This window comes from Myiozetetes cayanensis, unplaced genomic scaffold, assembly GCF_022539395.1.
Source record: "Myiozetetes cayanensis isolate MyiCay16 unplaced genomic scaffold, myiCay2020 scf2-11, whole genome shotgun sequence".
Classification (NCBI taxonomy): Eukaryota; Metazoa; Chordata; class Aves; order Passeriformes; family Tyrannidae; genus Myiozetetes; species Myiozetetes cayanensis.
In genome coordinates, this window is record NW_026087411.1 from 65,001,239 (window position 1) to 65,020,081 (window position 18,843).

Sequence of the window (18,843 nt, forward strand, 5' to 3'; positions counted from 1 at the left end):
CTTCAGCTGTGTCCTTCTGAAAATAACTGAACCCACGTTTGACAACAATGTTTATGCTGCAAGTTGTACTTGGTATGCTGCTATTAATTTTTCGTTAAGTGGTGGGTATTAATGTTCTCTAACGCAACAAATTGATGTGCAATGTCGTTATTAATTTGTCATAATTAACTTTAAGATATGCTGAATCAAATGACACTATCAGACTTAAAGTTATAATTCCCTATTATGTAATGCTCTGAGGCTTGAAAAGTATCCTTACTGATTCAAGTTCTTTGTCACACGGCAATTTTATTTTCCTTCCTTTGAGTCACTCTAGCAAAGTTCTCTTTTGGTTAAATCTTGTTTCCAAAAGTGGAGGGTATCTCTCTTGTGTTTAGCTCTAAAGGGAATACAAGTTTAGTACTTTCAGTCTGAAAAGATGGTATCTGATGTGCAGAACTAAGTATATTATTATTATAAAAATAAAATTAGATTTTTCGAAGGAATACAGTGTACTGTAATACTTGTTGGCTGAAAAACATCAATTGTAAAATCAGGTATTTCTAAGAAAATGAGTTATTTGTGATTCAGATTGCGTAGATCTTAGATCTTGTAAACAAGCATAAAATCACTCTCATAGTCTTACTGAGCTAACAAAAAAGTGTTACTTTTTATTTGTGATGTAGAATGTTATGCTGCCATTTCTTTCTAAATGAGAAAACTACCATTAAGATCGGTCCATAACATATGAGATTAGTTGGTTAGAGCCTGGTGCTAATAACACCAAGGTTCTGGGTCCAATCTCCCTAATGGGCCGTTCACCTAAGACTTTGACTCGAGGATTCTTGTGGGTCCCTCCCAACTCAGAATATTCTGTGATCTATCTGTGGTAAAAGATACAAAAATCCGTCAATGTAGATGTCACAGGCTGTCCCCCACTATCCAAGTGCAAGATTATCCTTGGAGAATGGATGTTGCCCTGAAGAATAGTTTAACAATCAGATGGTTGCTTTCAGACCTTGATAGTGTCATTTTTATTGATCTTTTATATAAAACCTAGAAATAATTTTTGATAATTTGGCCATGAAAACTGTGTTACAGATAGTGCTGTAGTATGAACTGACCAATGTGATAACCCTTACAAAACCATTAAAATGTAATTTTTATATCTCTGACATATAATATTAACAAAAAATTCATACATGGATGACATTGCTTGTCTGTCTTTTAACTAACAATGGCTTTAAAATTTCAAATGTTTTCTTCTTTTGAATGTCTTCTTTACAGCTGATTTTAGTATTAATGACTAACAGATATTTGCTGTTCTGTTGTGGATTAGATCTCCTTACTGAAGCAGAATCTGGAGATGCAGCTTTCCCAGTCTCAGAGCTCTTTGCAACAGCTACAAGCCCAGTTCAGTCAGGAGCGACAGAGGCTGACTCAGGAGATCCAGGAATTAGAAGAGGAGCATCAGCAAAGGCATAAGTCCCTTCAGGAAGCCCATATCCTTGCCTTTCAAAACATGGAAGAAACAAAAGAGCAAGAACAAAAGGCATGTTCATACTGTTATTCCAAATTCTGCAGAGAATGCTGCCATTGTAGCATTTTATGTACACAGTTGGCATTCGTAAAGTATCTGCATAACTACGAAATTTCCTTTCCAGCTGATGTACTACAGTTATACTGCTATCCAGTTAAATCTGAGCAAGGCATATTGAAAATCATCTCTAACACTGGCATTGTTTCATGTCTTGCTTTATATGCATGTATGTAAGTGTGGATTTATGTATATGTGAAATTATTATCAACACATGTATTTCTTTATGGTAGTTTGATATTGTTACCCTTCATACTATATTCTAAGAATTTTCCATTACAGTTACTTAATTTTGCATGTATTTTCTGTCAATTGACTGCTTTTCAATGTATTTTATATTTGCATTATGTTAAAAATTGGATAAGTTATGTTCTGTGACTTGCAAGATAATTTTCATGTCTCACTTAAGATATTTTTTTAAAACCTTGACTAAAGCATCTTTAAAATTTAAAGTTGGCAGTGAATAGTACTTAATGGGGAGGTCATCTTAAGTTTTTTTAAGTTCGGCTCTAGAGTGCACTTTTGCTGTCAGTTTTCCCATTGTCCACCCTTAGTGTATTTTGGTTCACATCACAGACTGGTCTTGGAGCATGCAAGGTGGATTGCTTTTGTTCAAAATCAAACCAGAAGGTGTGCACCAGGAACATTATGCTTCATACAATTCAACAGGGAGTAAACATGGGTGTCCTTAGGGGGCAAAAATCTCCAAATATGTATTGTGTGCACACTAACCCCATCTATGGATCTGCACTTCACTACAGTGCTTGTTATTATACATATATTCATAGATTGTTTTTTTAATCTTTTCCAGCTGTGAGCAGAACAGGGCTTTTGTGTCCAGGTCATCTTGATAACCATGAGCCACTGAAAAGAGAAATGTAGTAGTAGGACAAGAAAATATGAGTTAAATTAGTGCATTTAAAATAATTTCTAGAGTATGGCAATGCCTGTTGTTTATTTTCAGTTGTTTGTTGTGTAATATTTTATAAATTTTTTAAGTTTGTATAGAATAAATTCTGTCAATTTTGATTTCATAGGAATTAGAAGAACGTTTACAACAGAAGCATTCAGAAGAACTTCATGCACTGAAAGAAACACATAAACAAGCCATGGAAGGCTTTAAATTGGAGATGGAACAGGAACTTCAGACTCTACGATTTGAGCTGGAGGATGAAGGAAAAGCTATGTTAGGTATATACTATTTTCAAATTTGAAAATGGGTCCAAAAACTTTATTTCTACTCATGCAAATATAGACGCACATCTATATATGTGTGTATGTGTTATAACACCATAGTGCATCTGAAATTCATTCAGTGTTGACCTAAATGTCCCTGTTAAAATCAGTATAAGCTTTAACAGGTAAGTCCAAACTGCTCACTTTTAAACTATCTTACCCTTATCCTATCTTATGTAGTTCTTTTCGGAAGGAGTAAGCGATGTAGGTTCCAGATGGGTAACATTTCAGAAAGTAACAGGAATAGAATGACAGGACAATTGCTTAGCTGATGTAAACAGAGTGTGTTAGGTCAGCCACAATACTAGAGGGAGCTGGACTGGTATTGTTAATGTAAACGTTTCCAAAGTAAACTTCTCTGTTTGTTCACGGTCACCAGCTTCCTTGCGCTCAGAGCTCAATCACCAACATGCAGCAGCAATTGACCAGCTGAGGCACAACCATCAACAAGAACTGGTAGCTGCCAAAATGGAGCTCGAAAGAAGCATAGAAATCGGCAGGCGACAGGTAAGGGGCACGGCTGGCGACTGACTGTAAGACGGCGTGATCAGTGTCTGTTTTTCTCTTAGCTGGAGGCGAGAACTGTTGTGAACAAACAACAAACCTGTAATCCTTCCAAGTCACCTGGCACCAGCAGCTAACGCATTCCTACCAGTTTCCTAAACTTCCTTAGTTAGCTTTTTCTTCCTTCTACAGACTTCATTCAAAGCCTACTAAAGGCTCCGGTATCAAGGCAGTTTCCTCGCAGAAATGTGCAGCCATCTGGGAGCACTCTGGCTTGCTGTGGGATGCAAGTGCCTGTTCTTGCAAAATTGTACTCATCCTCAACTGCCAGCAGGACTTAAAAGGAAAAAGCTGTTTCTCTTTGAGGCCTAAGTGATATGGCAAATGAAGTGGTTGCTTATAACCAAATGATTGTTTCAAACTTAAGAGATATCTTAGTCTCTTTTCTTCAGAAGCCAAATAAGAAAAGATTAATTAACATATAAAGAAAACAGAGTAGCTGATGTAAGAGCTTGCAACTATTTCATAGAAAAATAAACACACACCAAAAAGCCCTAAAACAAAATCCCAGAGCCAGTATGGACTACCTTTGCTTTCAGTAGCAAATCGATTAATTCACTTTTATCTTTCATTTTCATTTTATACACAATTAGTTTTTCCACTGGTAACTAAAAATTCAAAGTTTAATCGCTACTGAGAGGAATCCAGACTTCTGGAAGTAAGAAGACCAGAAAACTACCTCTTTATTTTCCTATTCAATAGGCTTTTCAAGATTGATTTACTGGTAGTCCGACACCAGGGAGGAGGAGTAGTTTTAGAAATATATTAACAGAGTAAGCAGGCTTAGTTGGACATAGCCTTTACACAAAAACGAAGGCAGTCAGAGATGAGCCCTTCTTTATCTCCTCCTTGCTGATTTAAAAGTGTTAGCACTAGAGCCAAAAACGTGATGCTGTCATGCAGGATTTAGGAGGATATATTTTCAGCCGTGTTGTTTAAGCCTAGAGTCTGACACCTGAAGGAGATGTCAGAAAAAAAAGTTTAAATTACAAGAGCCAGTGTTTGATCCAACCACATACCCTGTACTTTTGGCCTCAGTATAATGATCTGCTAAGCACAAGCTTGAGTTGTACTGAGGGCAAAGCAAGTAATTGTGTTTTCTTCTGTTAAAATGCTCATCAGTTCACAGGATCAGAGTTGAAATAGATGCAGAGTAGTCTACTTTTTGAAATATTTAAATATGTGGATGTAACTTTTCCACTGCTTTTTCATATAACTTTAATGTAGTCTATATATAGGGAGGTAGATAGTTATTTTTAATGGTCTGTTCTTAAAGACACCCTATAAAATTTGTTCGTTGGGATATATTTGTATTTCCTGGAGGCAGGAAGGTACAAAACACAATTATACCTAAAACTTCTTTGAAATATCTGCTGATTTTCTCTCTGTACAAACTATAGGGTCATTAATTATTCTGAAACTGTAAGAAGTGGAATAGGTGGAAATAGAAAACTCTGAAGAAGATTGTTTTCATTACAGACATTTCTTAACTGAGGAGACGCATTACCAAAGCCAGTTGAATGGGCTCCAGATGAATTTCCCAGATGTTAACTTTATTGTATAGTTTCTTATGCAAAAAGAATTACACTTTGAAAGCAATATAAATATTACATAAACTATTTAGTACATATTCTGCTGCAAAAAATTTATGACCCTTGTATATATTTGTAAGATAAGAGACTTCCGAGTCAGTGTTTGCTCATGCAGGGCATACATCTTGAGCAATTTTCTCCCATTGAATGGGTCTGTAAAGGAAAAAAAAAGTTTCTATGGAGTGTGTGCTGACAAGGCAGAAAATGCTAAATGCCCAGGCCCCTGGTTCTTAGCAATACCTGGGTTTTTTTGTTGTGTGTGTGGGCAGAAGGAAAATGTGATGAGCTGCACAAATTTTAACTGGCAATGACAATGACAGGTTTTAACTTTTTTGGCAGATGGAAATTGCTTGTTACATAACTTTGATTTCTTCTTTCTTTGCACTTGTACACAATAAAAAAGAACCCGTTCATTTTAATTATAATTTGTATCAGCATCTAAAACTGACAAAATTGTATATTGAATGGAAAATTCTGCTCAGCTCACAATACAGAAGCAAGTGTTGTGCTCCTGAGACACAAGTCTATCTAAAATATTTTTTTATATTTAAATGCTGCTACTTGTATATCATAGGAGAAAGAATTTTTATGCCGAATATCAGATCTGCAAGATGAACTGAGACACCGAGACCATCATATAGCTGAACTGGACAAAGAGATTCTGCATCTTCATGAAAATATAAGTGCATTGACAAAGGAATTAGAGTTTAAAGGGAAAGAAATTCTTAGAATACACAGTGAATCCAACCAACAGATCAGGTATGAATTTTTTCACTCTAAACTCAAATGTGTATTGTTTTGCTTATTGTTTTACTTAAGAAATTTTACCATGTGCAATTCTTAGTTTATCCTCTTAATCAAGTGATGTTACATATCATTTAGTCTTCTTTAGGAAAAGCTATGCCCGTTAGTAGTAAAGTTAGTGAATATTACCATACACTTAAGTTGCATTTCAATGATACATTTTGGCATATTTTAGTAACAGTTTGATCAAGTGTTGGTTTTTGACATTTTGGTTGTTTGGGTTTTTTTTCAAAATCATTATGTTTGTTTATTTAAAAAAGCATTAAAGGAGATGCATTTTCCATGAAATAAGCTAGAAGATTGGAGAACAGTAAGTAGTGGGTTTTGATGAATGAGTAATTCCTTCTGTGTTGTCTGATACTGTGTAAAAGCCATTAGAAGCATGGCAGAAAATCATGATGAACAAACAAGTCTGATTTTAGAGTAACTCTTTTTTTAATAAAAAATAAATTAAACAGGATGCATGAGCAAGATTTAAGCAAGAAACATGAGAAAGAGCTGGATGTCTTGACAGCAGATCACATCAGAGAGAAACAAAGCATGCTGGCAGATTTTAATAAGACCCAAGAGCTGCTCAAGGAAATTAATTCAGCTTTACAAATTTCGTAAGTTTTGTTGCATTAAAAAATATGTATGTAGCTGCATTTGAGTGTATCCATAAGTTCCTGAAGATAATGCAGAGGTGCAGATATACAAATAATCAAGTATGGGGCCCAATCTTGTATTCTTTAGGGAACACAATTCTATAATCTTTAGGGGTCTATAGTGAGATAAATTGTTAGGGGTTTGAGACCAACAATTTCACATGGAGAAGATATTAAATCTGTGCAGTTCCTAGAAAACTAGAGAAAACATTACTTCAAATATTTTTTTCTCAAACTTGAATACATCTCTTTTTGAGAACACAAGAGCTTCTTCTACAAGTTTATAAACAGGGCAGCATTTGCTACTGAGAAGTGTGATTATAGCATGAGCAGTGCAAACATTTTCAGCTTTGCTAAGATAAGGAAAGTTAGTGTCTGAAATGGATTATATGAGCATAACATAAACAGAATACTTAGTTTCTCACAGTCAAAATGCCACCTTGGATTAGACCACCTCTGGGCAGAATTCACCTTAGTATGTTGTCCAACCACTGTTTTCCTGTCTTTTGCAACCTTCATTCTGTATCTCTGTGATGTGTAACCAATTTGGTCACAGTTTCTGGATCAGGTTTCATACTGCACTGAGGGCTTCCTGCCACAAATTTGTCACTGAGGGATTTGTATTTGTAGCACAAAGGATTTATGGCAGAGAAAAGAACTGGTTCTAAGTTTCTGACAGTAAACTTTTTTAAGTAAATATCAGTTAAAAATGAACAATAAAGCCAAAATGCATCTAATTTTTTCTTGATAATGAGCGCTCAAAAATTGTCCTCACAAAAGATGGGTATAAAATTCTAGTTCTCACTGCCTTGTAATCATCCACATGCACACTCTTATGCCCTGATAAATGTGGTAACTTGCCATTCAGTAAATTAGGTGTAAGCTACTTCCTGTTTGCTACATTTATTTTGTATGAGAAAGGGGCCTATGAGCAGCCTTTGGAACTGTCTACCCGAGGTTTTTTTCACATTTAGTTGTTTGCTTTTCAGTGTCCAGAAATTTTCTGGATTGGCTGGCTCCTTACTCCTGGTTCTTGCTCAACTCAGAGCTGCAAGGAAGCAGCCACTGGCCTAAAGTCAGAAGCATCATCCAGGATGCCCTGACCTGGCTTCCAGTGTGTTATCTCTCTATTTACACTGAAGCAAGAAGCTGTGTAAAGAGGAAACTACGTAAAAAAGCAAACAAATAAATAAAATAAAATAAAACTAAATTTTTTTTTTTAAAAAAGGAGGAGGAGTTTTATGTACCTGTTTCTCAAGTAACTGTTTCCAGGTTCAAGCTCACATAAAGCATGGCCTCATGAACGTTTGTGAAATGGAGAACGTATCTTAAAATAATTGAAAGTGGGTGTCATTAATCAGGCTGTGCAACTAGAGTCCTTAAATTACAAATTATCTATTTGAAGCAGAAAAATAAACCCAGTTCTTTGAAGTATCTGCAAATTAAATGACAGCTATGTGTAACTATGTACTGCACTCTGGAGATCTGTATACACAAAAATTAAGCCAGCTGTGGCTATTTCTGTTCTGCTGAGTCAGATGCCTTCTCTGCAAGTAAAAACAGTCATGTTGTTCTCATTCATATTGTTTTATGTAAATACATTATATAATCTCATCAGAGTATGTACAGGTTATTTGAAGGTTATCGGTACAATTTAATATTAGCTGCTTTTTCAGCTGCAAATCAAAGCAAAGAATCATATAGTTGCTTTTGAAGAGAAAATATTTATCTAAAGTGAGAAATCGTATCTACTTCCAAGAGTCTTGTGGAACTAAGTTTGACTTGAGTTAGACAATTTAAATTCATAGATTTTTCTCAGCGTTTTATTGGGATTTTTTTTCTTTCTTTCATTAAGTTTGTTAACTTTCCTGAATCTGTTCTGAAACTTGGCTCTCTAATCTACACGAGGGCTGAATTTGTGAGACAAGTATTTTAGTAGTTTCCTTTGAAACAATGTTTAACATCATGAACATTTGTTTAAAAGAGACACAGTCATTTGAAATTGTCCTGTCTTCAAAACTTGTTCTTTAAGAAAAAACGACATTTATGCAGTTATTTGTACAATTCTTCTCTCAGTTGGCTTATTTCACTTTTCTCCTTTAATGCTTTCCTACCAAGCATTTCAAATTTCTTCTTTTTTTTTTTTTTCAAATGTTTATCAGTTGTTACATTTCTCTTAATCTAGATATCCTAATATCCAAGTGTTATTGCTTTTGTTTTGCAGCTCGTTCCTTTATTTCATCTCTAATGGTACTAAGTTGCTTTTGTGGGGAGGAGTTAGTTACCTGTTAGTCTTCAGTGTTCTTGGATATCTTTGTTCCAGTATGTTCCATGTGAACTGAGGAAGATGCTGCCAGCTTTTTCTGTCTATCCAGTTTCTCCATTATCACAAGCATGCATCTTTACATCTTTATTCAGAGTAGTCTTCTATTAAAATTAGAAAAAAAAAAAAAAGAAAATTATGCTGTTGGTTTTCCTCATTAGGAAAGTGAATTGTCATCTTTTTAAATTTACATTAATATTAAATGTAGTGCTGTGTAGTCCCTAAATTTTACGTAAGAATCAATTTTAGCTTTGTCTTCTGTAATTCTTCTGTCCATATTGTGGGTTTGAATGCCTTATTTTCAGGGCTGACTTCCAAGAGGCCTTTTTCAAACACATAGTACTGCATGCACAGGAAGGATGTTAAGTTTTTAGAATTTTGCCCAGATTATTAGTTGCTGAAGAGAAAGTTATTGTTATTGGGGTTTTATGTTTTGTTTTGTTTCTTACCTATCTAAAGCTGAATGAGAACGTAGAAACTAATTTCCTTCAGGATAACAGGAAAGTCATCTTCTGTTTTTACTCCTTGAACTCTCTTTTGTACTAATCAAAATGTGACTGTTCACTCGTCATTTAACACTGGATCAGGCTAAAGAGGGTATTCTTCTTTTCTATAAAGTTTAGAAGAAATGGAAGAAAAATATAAAAACAGAGAATCAAGACCAGAAGACTTGCAGCTTATCTCAGAACTGAAAGACCTAATTGCAGAGCGGGACCAGCTCATAAAGAAACTGATTGTAAGACTTCTATGCTCTCTTGGTGTAATATCTTGGCAGATACAAAAGTTAATCTAATTCAAAGTGTTTGAAATGTATTTAAAGAACCAATCCTGCTAGCATGTTATTCATATTATTTAACACATTATTCCTGTGGTTCCAGTTACTCGTGATAGTAAAGCTAATAAGATACAAAGTGTTTTCCACAATCACGCATGATACATTATTACAGAAATATTTTGGTGTGTCCTTGATCAGATGTCTCCTGTCTCCAGTCCTGGAATAAGCCAGCCATGTAAGCCATATGTGAAATAGTCTCTTCTGTGAGATTTTTTAAGACCAATATCCTGATCCGCTGAGCTTCCCAAATTCAGAGCACAGCACCATGACTCGGGTTAGTCTGATTAGATCCTCATTAAGAAGCAAGAAGGAATGAGGAAATTAAAATTAATTAAAGATCACAAGTTAACTATTCTGAGTCTTTCCTGGCACATAATCCATGAAGCTATGCTCCCTCTCAGGACCGTAGAACTACAGAAATAGAAATTATTTAGATTATGACATATAATAATATATAAAACACGAAATGCAATTTTTAGAATTGCCAGTTTATTTTAAAATGTAAGCATAAATTTATTTGAGAACATTTTATAGGCAGATTTGGCCACTAACTGATTGAAAATGCATAAAAAGAAGTTTCTATTTGTTGTTCTTTTTAGGAGGACAAAAAGTTCTATCAGCTGGAACTAGTTGACAGGGAGACTAACTACAACAAAATGTTTAATGCAAGCCCTAATGTTGGTGTTATTAATCCATTGGTGAAGGTATGTTCCATGGACTTCATTGCTAAAGTAAAGAAAAAGAAATCTAAAGATATAGTAAAAGGAAGAAATATATGTGTTTGTGTGTGTGCCTGCATCTGTACATAAATCACTCTTAAAAGACATGTTCAAAACAAGGAACATAGTTTTCCATTTGTCTCTACTTATTTTGTGTAGGTTTGTTACTTTTGTGTTGTTGAGAGATCCACTGATGCTGTTGCCCTGGTTTGCTTGACATGTGTGGCATAAAACACTGTTCCTTCTCACAAAACTGCAAAATCAAAATAGAAAAGTGACAGAAAGGCAACGGAGGGCAGAACTATAGCATACAATGGAAAGCAGTGACACCCCTAACTGGTTTTAGTTTTGTGATTTTTTCGTGGTTATTTTGGAAAGTGCAAAGGCACTTAGCAATTTTGGGAAAGTGCTCAGGATGGAAGGGCGTTAGAAATACAGAGGGAGAGGTGACACTAAAAGGAAGGGAATAAGGGTAAAAAGTTGAATGGGGAGAGTATGAGAAAGGCATAGGATGTTTGAATGTGGAAAGCTGTAGAGTAAGACTGGAGCATTGGAGTGACAAACCAGGTATTATGGACGGTGGAGGCAGCAGGAGACAGAAGTCAGTCTCTGGCCTTCTCAGTTATTGTCACAACCTATACAAGTCAAAGCACTTCAGTAGCCACCTTTACCAGTTCTCTCCATCCTGCTGAATAGCCAGGGAAGGCTACTGTACATGCAGGCATAGTAGCCTTCCTGTCACTTCAATACCAGCACCATTCTGTCATGAGGAGTGTGAATAGGCTGTAGTAGGGTACCTTAATTCTATTTCTTTTCACCACTTCAGGAATAAGAATGAATCCTCTGACATTTCCTTCCCCCTTGTGATAACCCATAGGTGATTCCACCTGCATGGAAGGGGAATAGATTTGTGCCAGCTCTAGAGGCAGAACAACTCAGGACAGTTCTGAAACAGAGGCTAAGCCAAGGGGCACAACATGAGTAGCTGAGATGCCTGAGTGCTTCAGTGATCAAGGTTCAGGCTCCCATTATTTAAAAGAAGGTCTGGCTCCACTATTTGGGATCAGGCTCTGTTATTTAGCCAAGCTTTATTGCAGTTTCACATCAGATCAAGTATCTCACACTTCTGCACAAGCTCAGCAGCAAAATGTCAATATTCCCCTATGATTTTCAGGAGTCCAGCAGCTCTCACAAGCTTATCTGTGGATGCCTAATTTTTATGCAAACTGCATAAAAAAACTTAGACTGGGCCCAGTAGAGACAATACCAGGACATCCAGATACAATTTGAATGTTTAGTTTTATGTGATAAAGGTTGTTTGAAAATTTTGAAAGTTTGTCTGAACCATTCATTTATAAAGATGTGAAATGTAACCATCTAGTATAAAAGCTTGTTTTGTGTGAAATCTGAAGTGTTTGGCAAAAGTACTTTAACATCAGATTTCCATAGTGATAATTCATGTATTTTTATAATATTCTCCTATCACTCAAAAGTGTTTAGACTTTAAAAGTGTCTTGTATGCCAGAACATTCTGACCTCTCATTTCATGAATTGTGGACTATGTTACTTTATTTTGTCAAAGCATGTGCTGTGTTATTGGAGAATGAATTACAGAGAAACTGAAAATCTCATTCTCCTTTCCTTTTTAAAAAGAAAGACAGAATTTATGATTTACTACAGATTTTGCATATTAATGCAAAATTACAGCCATTGCAGTATGTATTACAGCTTCTCTAATTTATGCAATGGATCTGTTTAGTATTATATTGTTACATCTGAAGTTTCTTAATACTTTGCATGAATTTCATGGAAACAATACACACAATTTTCTCTTTCTGGATTTCACCACTTCAGAAGCACAGATTATTTTATAGAGAATGTTATATAAATTGCAGTATTTTTCTAAGCACTTACGTGGATAACTTACATTTTCCAGAAATGGGCCATGTGTGGAGCACACAGATTTTACTATAGTTTGTTTAATACACAGTTTTAATTGCAATGTGTCTTGCCTTGCAAGTGTATTTTACACGCAGTTGGTTACTTTTACCAAACTATTTCTTCCATCATAATATTTCTTGCTTCTTCAGCTACTAAAGCAGAAGTGTACGGGACAATCTTAGTTTAATCCTTTGTGGCTGATGATCTTTCATTGTGATGCCTAGAAAGGAAATTTTTCTATTATAGCCATTTGGTTAAATTGTTGGGGGTTTTTAATTATACTTTGACAAACACATCCACCAGTATGGCTACAATTAATAGCATTTGCATCTGCCAGCCTGGAGAGGCCGGGCACTGAAATCAAAGCCAGCTGAGAGCTAAAGAGAAGAAAGTGCAAACAATCAATAGGACTCTCTGTCTGTCTCTATTTGAACTTGTGCCCACCCCTGAATAGAGCAGCTCTCCTGTTTCAAGTGGAATTCTGCTGGAAAATGCACTTGTCTTTCACTTTTATTCAAATTTGTGTAGTTCACAAGCCCTTAAGGGTTCTTCTCCTAGCTGCCTTTTTAGGGTTGCATGTAAGTAATTGAAGGAAATTATTTATTATATATTCAAATAATACATAATTCATTATATTTATGAGCAAAGTATTTTTTCATTGCTCTGGGCATGTTAAAAATCTTATTTTTAGAAATAAGATGCTTTTAATATTAATATTTTATTGTGGACATGGAATATTTGATACAAGTCAGAAAATACACAAGGTTTCTTGTCACAGCCATTTAAAAAAAAAACAAAGCTGTGGAATTATTTGAAGCATCCTTCTACATTAGAGTATCTATGGAGAGGTTAAATAGTGACTTCTTCGTATGATGTGTTATGGAATGTAGAATAGTGATATAAAAATAAATTTCTTCAGTATTTTGAGTCCCTTGAAATGCTATCAGGAGAAGTTCAGAGAGTATTACAAATAGAAAAACTGTTCAATTGTGCCATCTGGTGTCCAGAAGTGGCAGCTCTAATGGCATCAAAGCCTGGCCTTTTCCTTATGCAAGAAACTGAACTCCTGTACAGTAATATTTGTATCTTCAGTCGTATCGCTGTAATGCCTGCTGACTGTGAGGGTGTTGATTGCTGAGAAAGGTCTGCAAGTATCAAGAAAAGTTTTGAGTAAACATGAAAGGTTTAGCAGACTGAAAGGAAGTTTTCCACGAGATTGTCAATGTCCAATGTTTAAATAGGGCAAAATGTTACACTGAAAGACCTCCTGTGACGTATTCATTGATTATTACGCTAAGTTGCAATAACTTAATCATCTTGATCAGAAATTTGATTTTTCTGTGAAAATCTGTGGTGTTTGGGTCTGGTCAAAGCAAACAGAATAACTACAGTTGGAAAAAGGGCCCAATCTGTCACAATTCCTCTCCTTCAAAAAACCTCCAAACCAGCCATCAGTAAAACTTTTTAAGTTTGCCAATGTCCTCGTCTGTCCAGGTGCAAGAAGCCTTCCTTACGTTTGTTATTTTTAATGCAGCAAAAGAAGAAGAACGATAAATCAACAAACAGGTTTGTGAGTGTCCCCAATCTAAGTGCTCTGGAATCTAGCGGAGTGGTGGGCAATGGACATCCTAATCGCCTGGACCCCATTCCTAACTCACCCATCCACGATATTGAGTTCAACAGCAGCAAACCACTACCACAGCCAATGCCACCCAAAGAGCCCAAGACGTTTTTGAGGTGAGCACTGCCTCACCAATCTTTTTTTTTTCTTTTTTTTTTTTTTTTTTGCTTAACTCAGGAAAATTTTGCATTCCTTTTGAGCTGAATCCCACTTGCTTTATCAGCCTTTCAGAGGTACAAGTACTCTTACGGCATTTTTAATTTTTACATTGTATTTATAACCTCTTTATAGTATTCCTTTTTATTGCAGACCTTGTTGAAATGTGAAGTATTCTCTCACTTTTTCCTAAGCCTTGAACTTTGAAAACCTTTATAAATACCCTAACAGAATTCATGTGCTTCCAATTGTTTACATATATGAACAATTGTTTTAAATGTTCGTGTTATTTACTGATTTTCATTTAGGAATTGATACGAGCACGGAATTTCCTTTATTCAGTATTATGTGATAATGGTTTTTATGTAAGAAAATTATTTTCTGTGCTCCGTGAATGTTTTGTGTTTCCCTTTTCCTCACCTGTATCAAATTGTTTCATAGGAATAACCTTCCTACAGCAACAGGAAATGTGCAGGCTTAGGTGCTTAATGCTGAACTTCCAGTAATCAAAACCAGCATTAAAGTCTCAAATAATTCTTTCACAAAATAATCTACTGAATTGAATAACTTAAAAATGGCATTTTAGAGGGAGGGTTTTAATCTTTTAGCTTGATGAGCCCACATATTAAAGGCACTGAAGTGCTGTACTCAGTATTTAGTAGGTGCTGATCTCTTACCTCTAAGTTGACAACTTTAAATGATGTCTAATTAGTGGTTCCACTGTTGGTTGTTTGCTCTCTCCTTTGGTTTAATGCAAAAAATCACATACCTAACAACTGCTAATTATAAAGGGAAATAAATGATAGAATCCAAAATAGATAAAACAATATTTTTCAAGAAAACAATTTAAAAAAGAAAAAAAAGTACTGTTGCTAATTTTTTTCCTGTGCATGTGATGTGCATGAGTGTGCTCAGATATCTATAACATGCATGTGCATGACCCCGTGGACCGTGGTGCTGGAGTTTTCACTCCAAATTGGTTTTTGCCCTGTATTATCCAGTAATCAAGGTTAGTTTCATTACCAATTTCTATTGATAAAGGAAGATAATTGTGTAAAATTGTATAAATTATTCTCTCCTGCTCAGTTTGTGAGAATGTTAAAAGAGAAACCAAATCCTGTTTGTAGCACAGTAGTTTCTTTTTTCCTAGTGTATTAGCATATTCTAATTGTGTGCATGAGCAACAATGCAAGTGATATTCATGATTGGTGTTAACTATTAAAATAGTTTGTATTTCTGTTCAGTTACCAGCCAGTCTTTGTGAGCACATGTCTACAAATATGATGCTCGCATCATATTTTTCAAAATTAACTTTACCACGGGAAAAGGATGCTAAAAGAGGACCTTCTACCGTCACGCTTTTCCAAGAAAACTCTTTTTATTCTTCCTGGAAACCTACAGCTATTTATGAGATTCTAAATTATGTTTCACAAGATATTATTTGCCCAGTCTCTAATGTGGCTTCTGAACTGACTTGTCTGTGCTGCTGATGCTCTCCAATGGAGTGGATGATCACAGATTCTATAGGGAGACATTAAATCATGTCCTGGGGCACACTGATAATTAATCCACGGAAAACCAAACCGTGTTCCTTACTGAATATTCTCTATGATTCTTTCTTTTCTCCTAATAGTTGTACTTTTTGTGTAGTTGTGAGATAATTGTTTTTTTTTTTTTTCTTTCTGTGAATTTAGCCCTCCTCCGACTGATGCCTCACCAGTGGCTTCACCAGATCCGCAACGCCAGGAGTGGTTTGCCCGATACTTCACGTTCTGAGAGATGATTTGTTTTTGTGGCACAGCGTGATGTGGACTGTTTATAAGAGCATGACCTTAAGTAAACCCTCATGTGAACAAGCTTTCCTGTAATTTGTCAAACACTGTGAATGAGAAAGTATTTGTCTTTCTGATTTGAAACTGCACTGTATTTCATGTTATATTTGTTGAAATCACTTGACATGGTACTATACAATATGTGTAATTATACCTATTATTTTTATTTAAAATGGAAGAAAGAGTCTTTAAACTTTGTAATTACTACATAATAAATTTTGGTAGAACAAACAATGCTTTCCCCCTTTTTCCTATAAGTGCTTTCTTTGATTTCAGGTAAGGCTTTTCCCCTTCAATAACGTAATTGCATGGTTAATATAAATACATCTTAAATTGTCAAAGGAAAAGGTATATATCTTGCACTCTCTCCAATTTGAGCAGGATGTGTTTAATGCATCCCAGTTCCCTTACTTTGTAGCAGTTTAAAAACTGTCTCTAACACTTAAAAGGAAGAATGCTAAATAAAACTAGCATAGCTTCTGGCCTTCAAAGCAGAGTCATTCTGATAGAGGATGAAAAAAGCCACAAACCAGGAGCTGTTCACTGGGGTTGGGGGATGACTCCTCACTTATTGCTCATGAGGCTTTGCCATCTCATTATAATCAAACATTTTATCACTGAATTTAAACAGAAACTGTTCCACAGGTTCTATATTTCTTTTGTGAATATTAACAAAAACAAATACTTGATATATTTAGAAAATTCTGCTAAGTATCTCTGCATAAATCAAGAGTCTACATTTTGAGCATAAAGTCCTGCTTTGGATAAAATTCACGTCTGAAATAAAAAAAGGAAAGCCCCAAACAAACAAACAAAAGCAACCACCCAACTTTTTGCCATTTATTCATACTACAGATACAGATGTTTCCTTAAAAATTAGTTACCTTCCCTTGTCTATATTAATTTCTTTTCTTCTTCTTAAACTGATATATGAAGATGCTTTTTCAGCTAGTGAGCATGATTCCCCAATCTGTACCTTTTATGATGTCAGTGTTGCTCGAGAAATTTGTTGTAGCATATAGAGAACCAGAGCTTATTGTCTTTTTTATATTTTTTCATTCAAAGATTACCACAAAGTAACTCACACTGGTAGTCTCAGGGAGAACATTGTCTTTGTTTTATGAATGTATTTTTAAGCTGAATCTCTTATCTTTTAAAAGCAAGAAAAAAAATGTTTGATTTATTTGAATAAGGCTCTAGTTCGCATATACAAAGGTCTTGAACTTTAATATTTCATCTGAAGCCCTAACTACATCCTTTTTTTGCTATATGCACAAAGATAAATACCCAGATGAAGATACTTGCTAATTAAAATGAGTTTTATATGTAGTATATGTATAAATGAAAAATTTGTATGTTTTCATATAAACAATATACAGATCTTCTAAATGCACATTTAAAAACTTCTATCTTATAATTCAGCTTGAAAACACCACTGAAAGCTGTATTCTGGTGATGCTGCCATGGATTAAAGATGTATACAGCAGATTTTCGGTAGCTGGTGGACTCAACTGTAGGTATATGCAACTTTTTATTTTTAGAAGAAAGCCATATTGGGCAAAATGTCAGATTTCTTGGCTGTTACCCAAAATAAAATTCACTAGATCATTTTGTTATAATGTTCTGAAGTGAGTGTTGTGTATTTTTTCTTGCATGCTTTGCAAGGGATCAGCCTTTTTCTCCTATCCTCCACTTCATTTGTGTATTTTTACATATGGAATGAATAACTGAAACACTAACACAAAGATGATAATATCTACATTTACCTATTCAGTAAAAGGTGTGCCCATCATTTTTTTAATAGTAGGCACCTGTCTTTGGGAAGGGAGAAGAAAGTTAAGAAGGACTCAGTTACCGTGTCTGCCACAGTCAGCAGCTGTACCACTGCCAAATCAGTCTCTTCAAACCAAAAGTTGATGTGGTTGGTTGGTTGGTTGAAAAGTGTTGATTTTCCTCTCCACCAACCCTAAAAATTTGTATTAAAATACAAATTGCTTACATTCATTAGAGAGCATATGTTGGTGATATTTTAAAATCTTAAACCCAGAAGTGTTCTACCTGAGCAATGATTTTTGGTTTTGATTGCCTATCAATAATTCACTATTAATACAGGCCAACAATGGGAGGTCCTGGGACTGAGGAACTCGATGGAGAAGTTTTAGGATTCTTCAACACTTTGAAGTTACAGAGAGATTAAGTTATACCCTGTGATGTTGCAAGACTTGAATGGATGTACAAGAATGATCCCCAAATACATTGTCAGAGGTACAAAGAAAATACGTGCAGTAATTCAGAAGACAGTCTACTTACACTGAACCCAATGAGGACAGAACTCAAACATGCAAGCACTTGCTAGAAGTGTGCACATGTGCTGCAAAGTCACTGTAGGAAATAGGCATACTGCTGGAGAAACTGGGAACCAGTTTCACTCCTTATGTCTGGAACACAGTTTTGAAATAGAATCAGTTAATAGACAAAATATTTCAAATAGTTAAAGCACGTCACCGTGTTACTATACACAGGGGAGGAAGGGGGCAGGGAGGGGCAGGAGGGAAGAACGTGCAGGTACGAAATTTTCAAAACATACTGTTAACTCTGGGCAAAAGCGAAAGCTTTATAGCCTCCAGCAAACTCTGTTTTCTGGTTATATTAAAAATATAATCCCTAAACTCCTCAGACTTCGAGGAAGGGAGAAATGCCTGGTTTGTTGTGCAGTTCGCTTTATAGAAGCCAAACTTAGACTTCGTTGTGCCTGCAAAACACACGAGCAGCGCCTCTTTGCAGCGAGGGAACAGAGACGTTTAGGCAAACAACAAAGTGCGGCTCTACTGGAAGGAGAACCCGTAGGTGGATCTGTTGTTCCCGAGAGGCCCAGCAGCTGCAGTGTGCCCCGAGCCCACGGAGCGCTGACTGGCGTGGAGCCGGGGCCCGCCGCCCTTCACCTGCTCCCGGGAGGGCCCCGGCCGCTGAGGCACCCGAGGGAAGCGCCCCCGGGCCCGC

The 18,843-nt window shown here is 35.9% G+C and overlaps 1 protein-coding gene and 1 long non-coding RNA gene across 12 annotated transcripts in view; one reads left to right on the forward strand and one right to left on the reverse strand.

Moving 5' to 3' along the window:
* The window catches only part of FAM184A (family with sequence similarity 184 member A), a 76,002-nt gene extending 58,531 nt beyond the window's left edge, over positions 1 to 17,471 (forward strand). For 2 of the 10 annotated variants that reach the window (XM_050316070.1, XM_050316071.1), the window contains 9 exons: positions 1,319 to 1,531; positions 2,614 to 2,767; positions 3,192 to 3,319; positions 5,543 to 5,727; positions 6,231 to 6,377; positions 9,358 to 9,475; positions 10,174 to 10,278; positions 13,769 to 13,971; positions 15,706 to 17,471. In XM_050316070.1, the coding sequence (XP_050172027.1) occupies positions 1,319 to 1,531; positions 2,614 to 2,767; positions 3,192 to 3,319; positions 5,543 to 5,727; positions 6,231 to 6,377; positions 9,358 to 9,475; positions 10,174 to 10,278; positions 13,769 to 13,971; positions 15,706 to 15,787 (1,335 nt within the window). In that variant the 3' untranslated portion in view covers positions 15,788 to 17,471. Of the gene's footprint in view, positions 1 to 1,318; positions 1,532 to 2,613; positions 2,768 to 3,191; positions 3,320 to 5,542; positions 5,728 to 6,230; positions 6,383 to 9,357; positions 9,476 to 10,173; positions 10,279 to 13,768; positions 13,972 to 15,705 lie in introns of those variants that run through there. The other 8 variants (XM_050316073.1, XM_050316074.1, XM_050316075.1 and 5 more) reach the window with 6 other exon arrangements.
* Positions 1,388 to 18,430, reverse strand: LOC126640348 (uncharacterized). Of its 2 annotated transcripts, XR_007629003.1 has the most exons (5): positions 18,154 to 18,430; positions 12,221 to 12,454; positions 9,189 to 9,349; positions 8,702 to 8,843; positions 1,388 to 1,491 (listed from the first exon to the last, which is right to left on the reverse strand). It is a non-coding gene; the product is annotated as an uncharacterized LOC126640348 (long non-coding RNA). The 2 variants fall into 2 exon arrangements; XR_007629005.1 differs by lacking the exon at positions 12,221 to 12,454.
* Between the last annotated feature and the right edge of the window lie 413 nt (positions 18,431 to 18,843).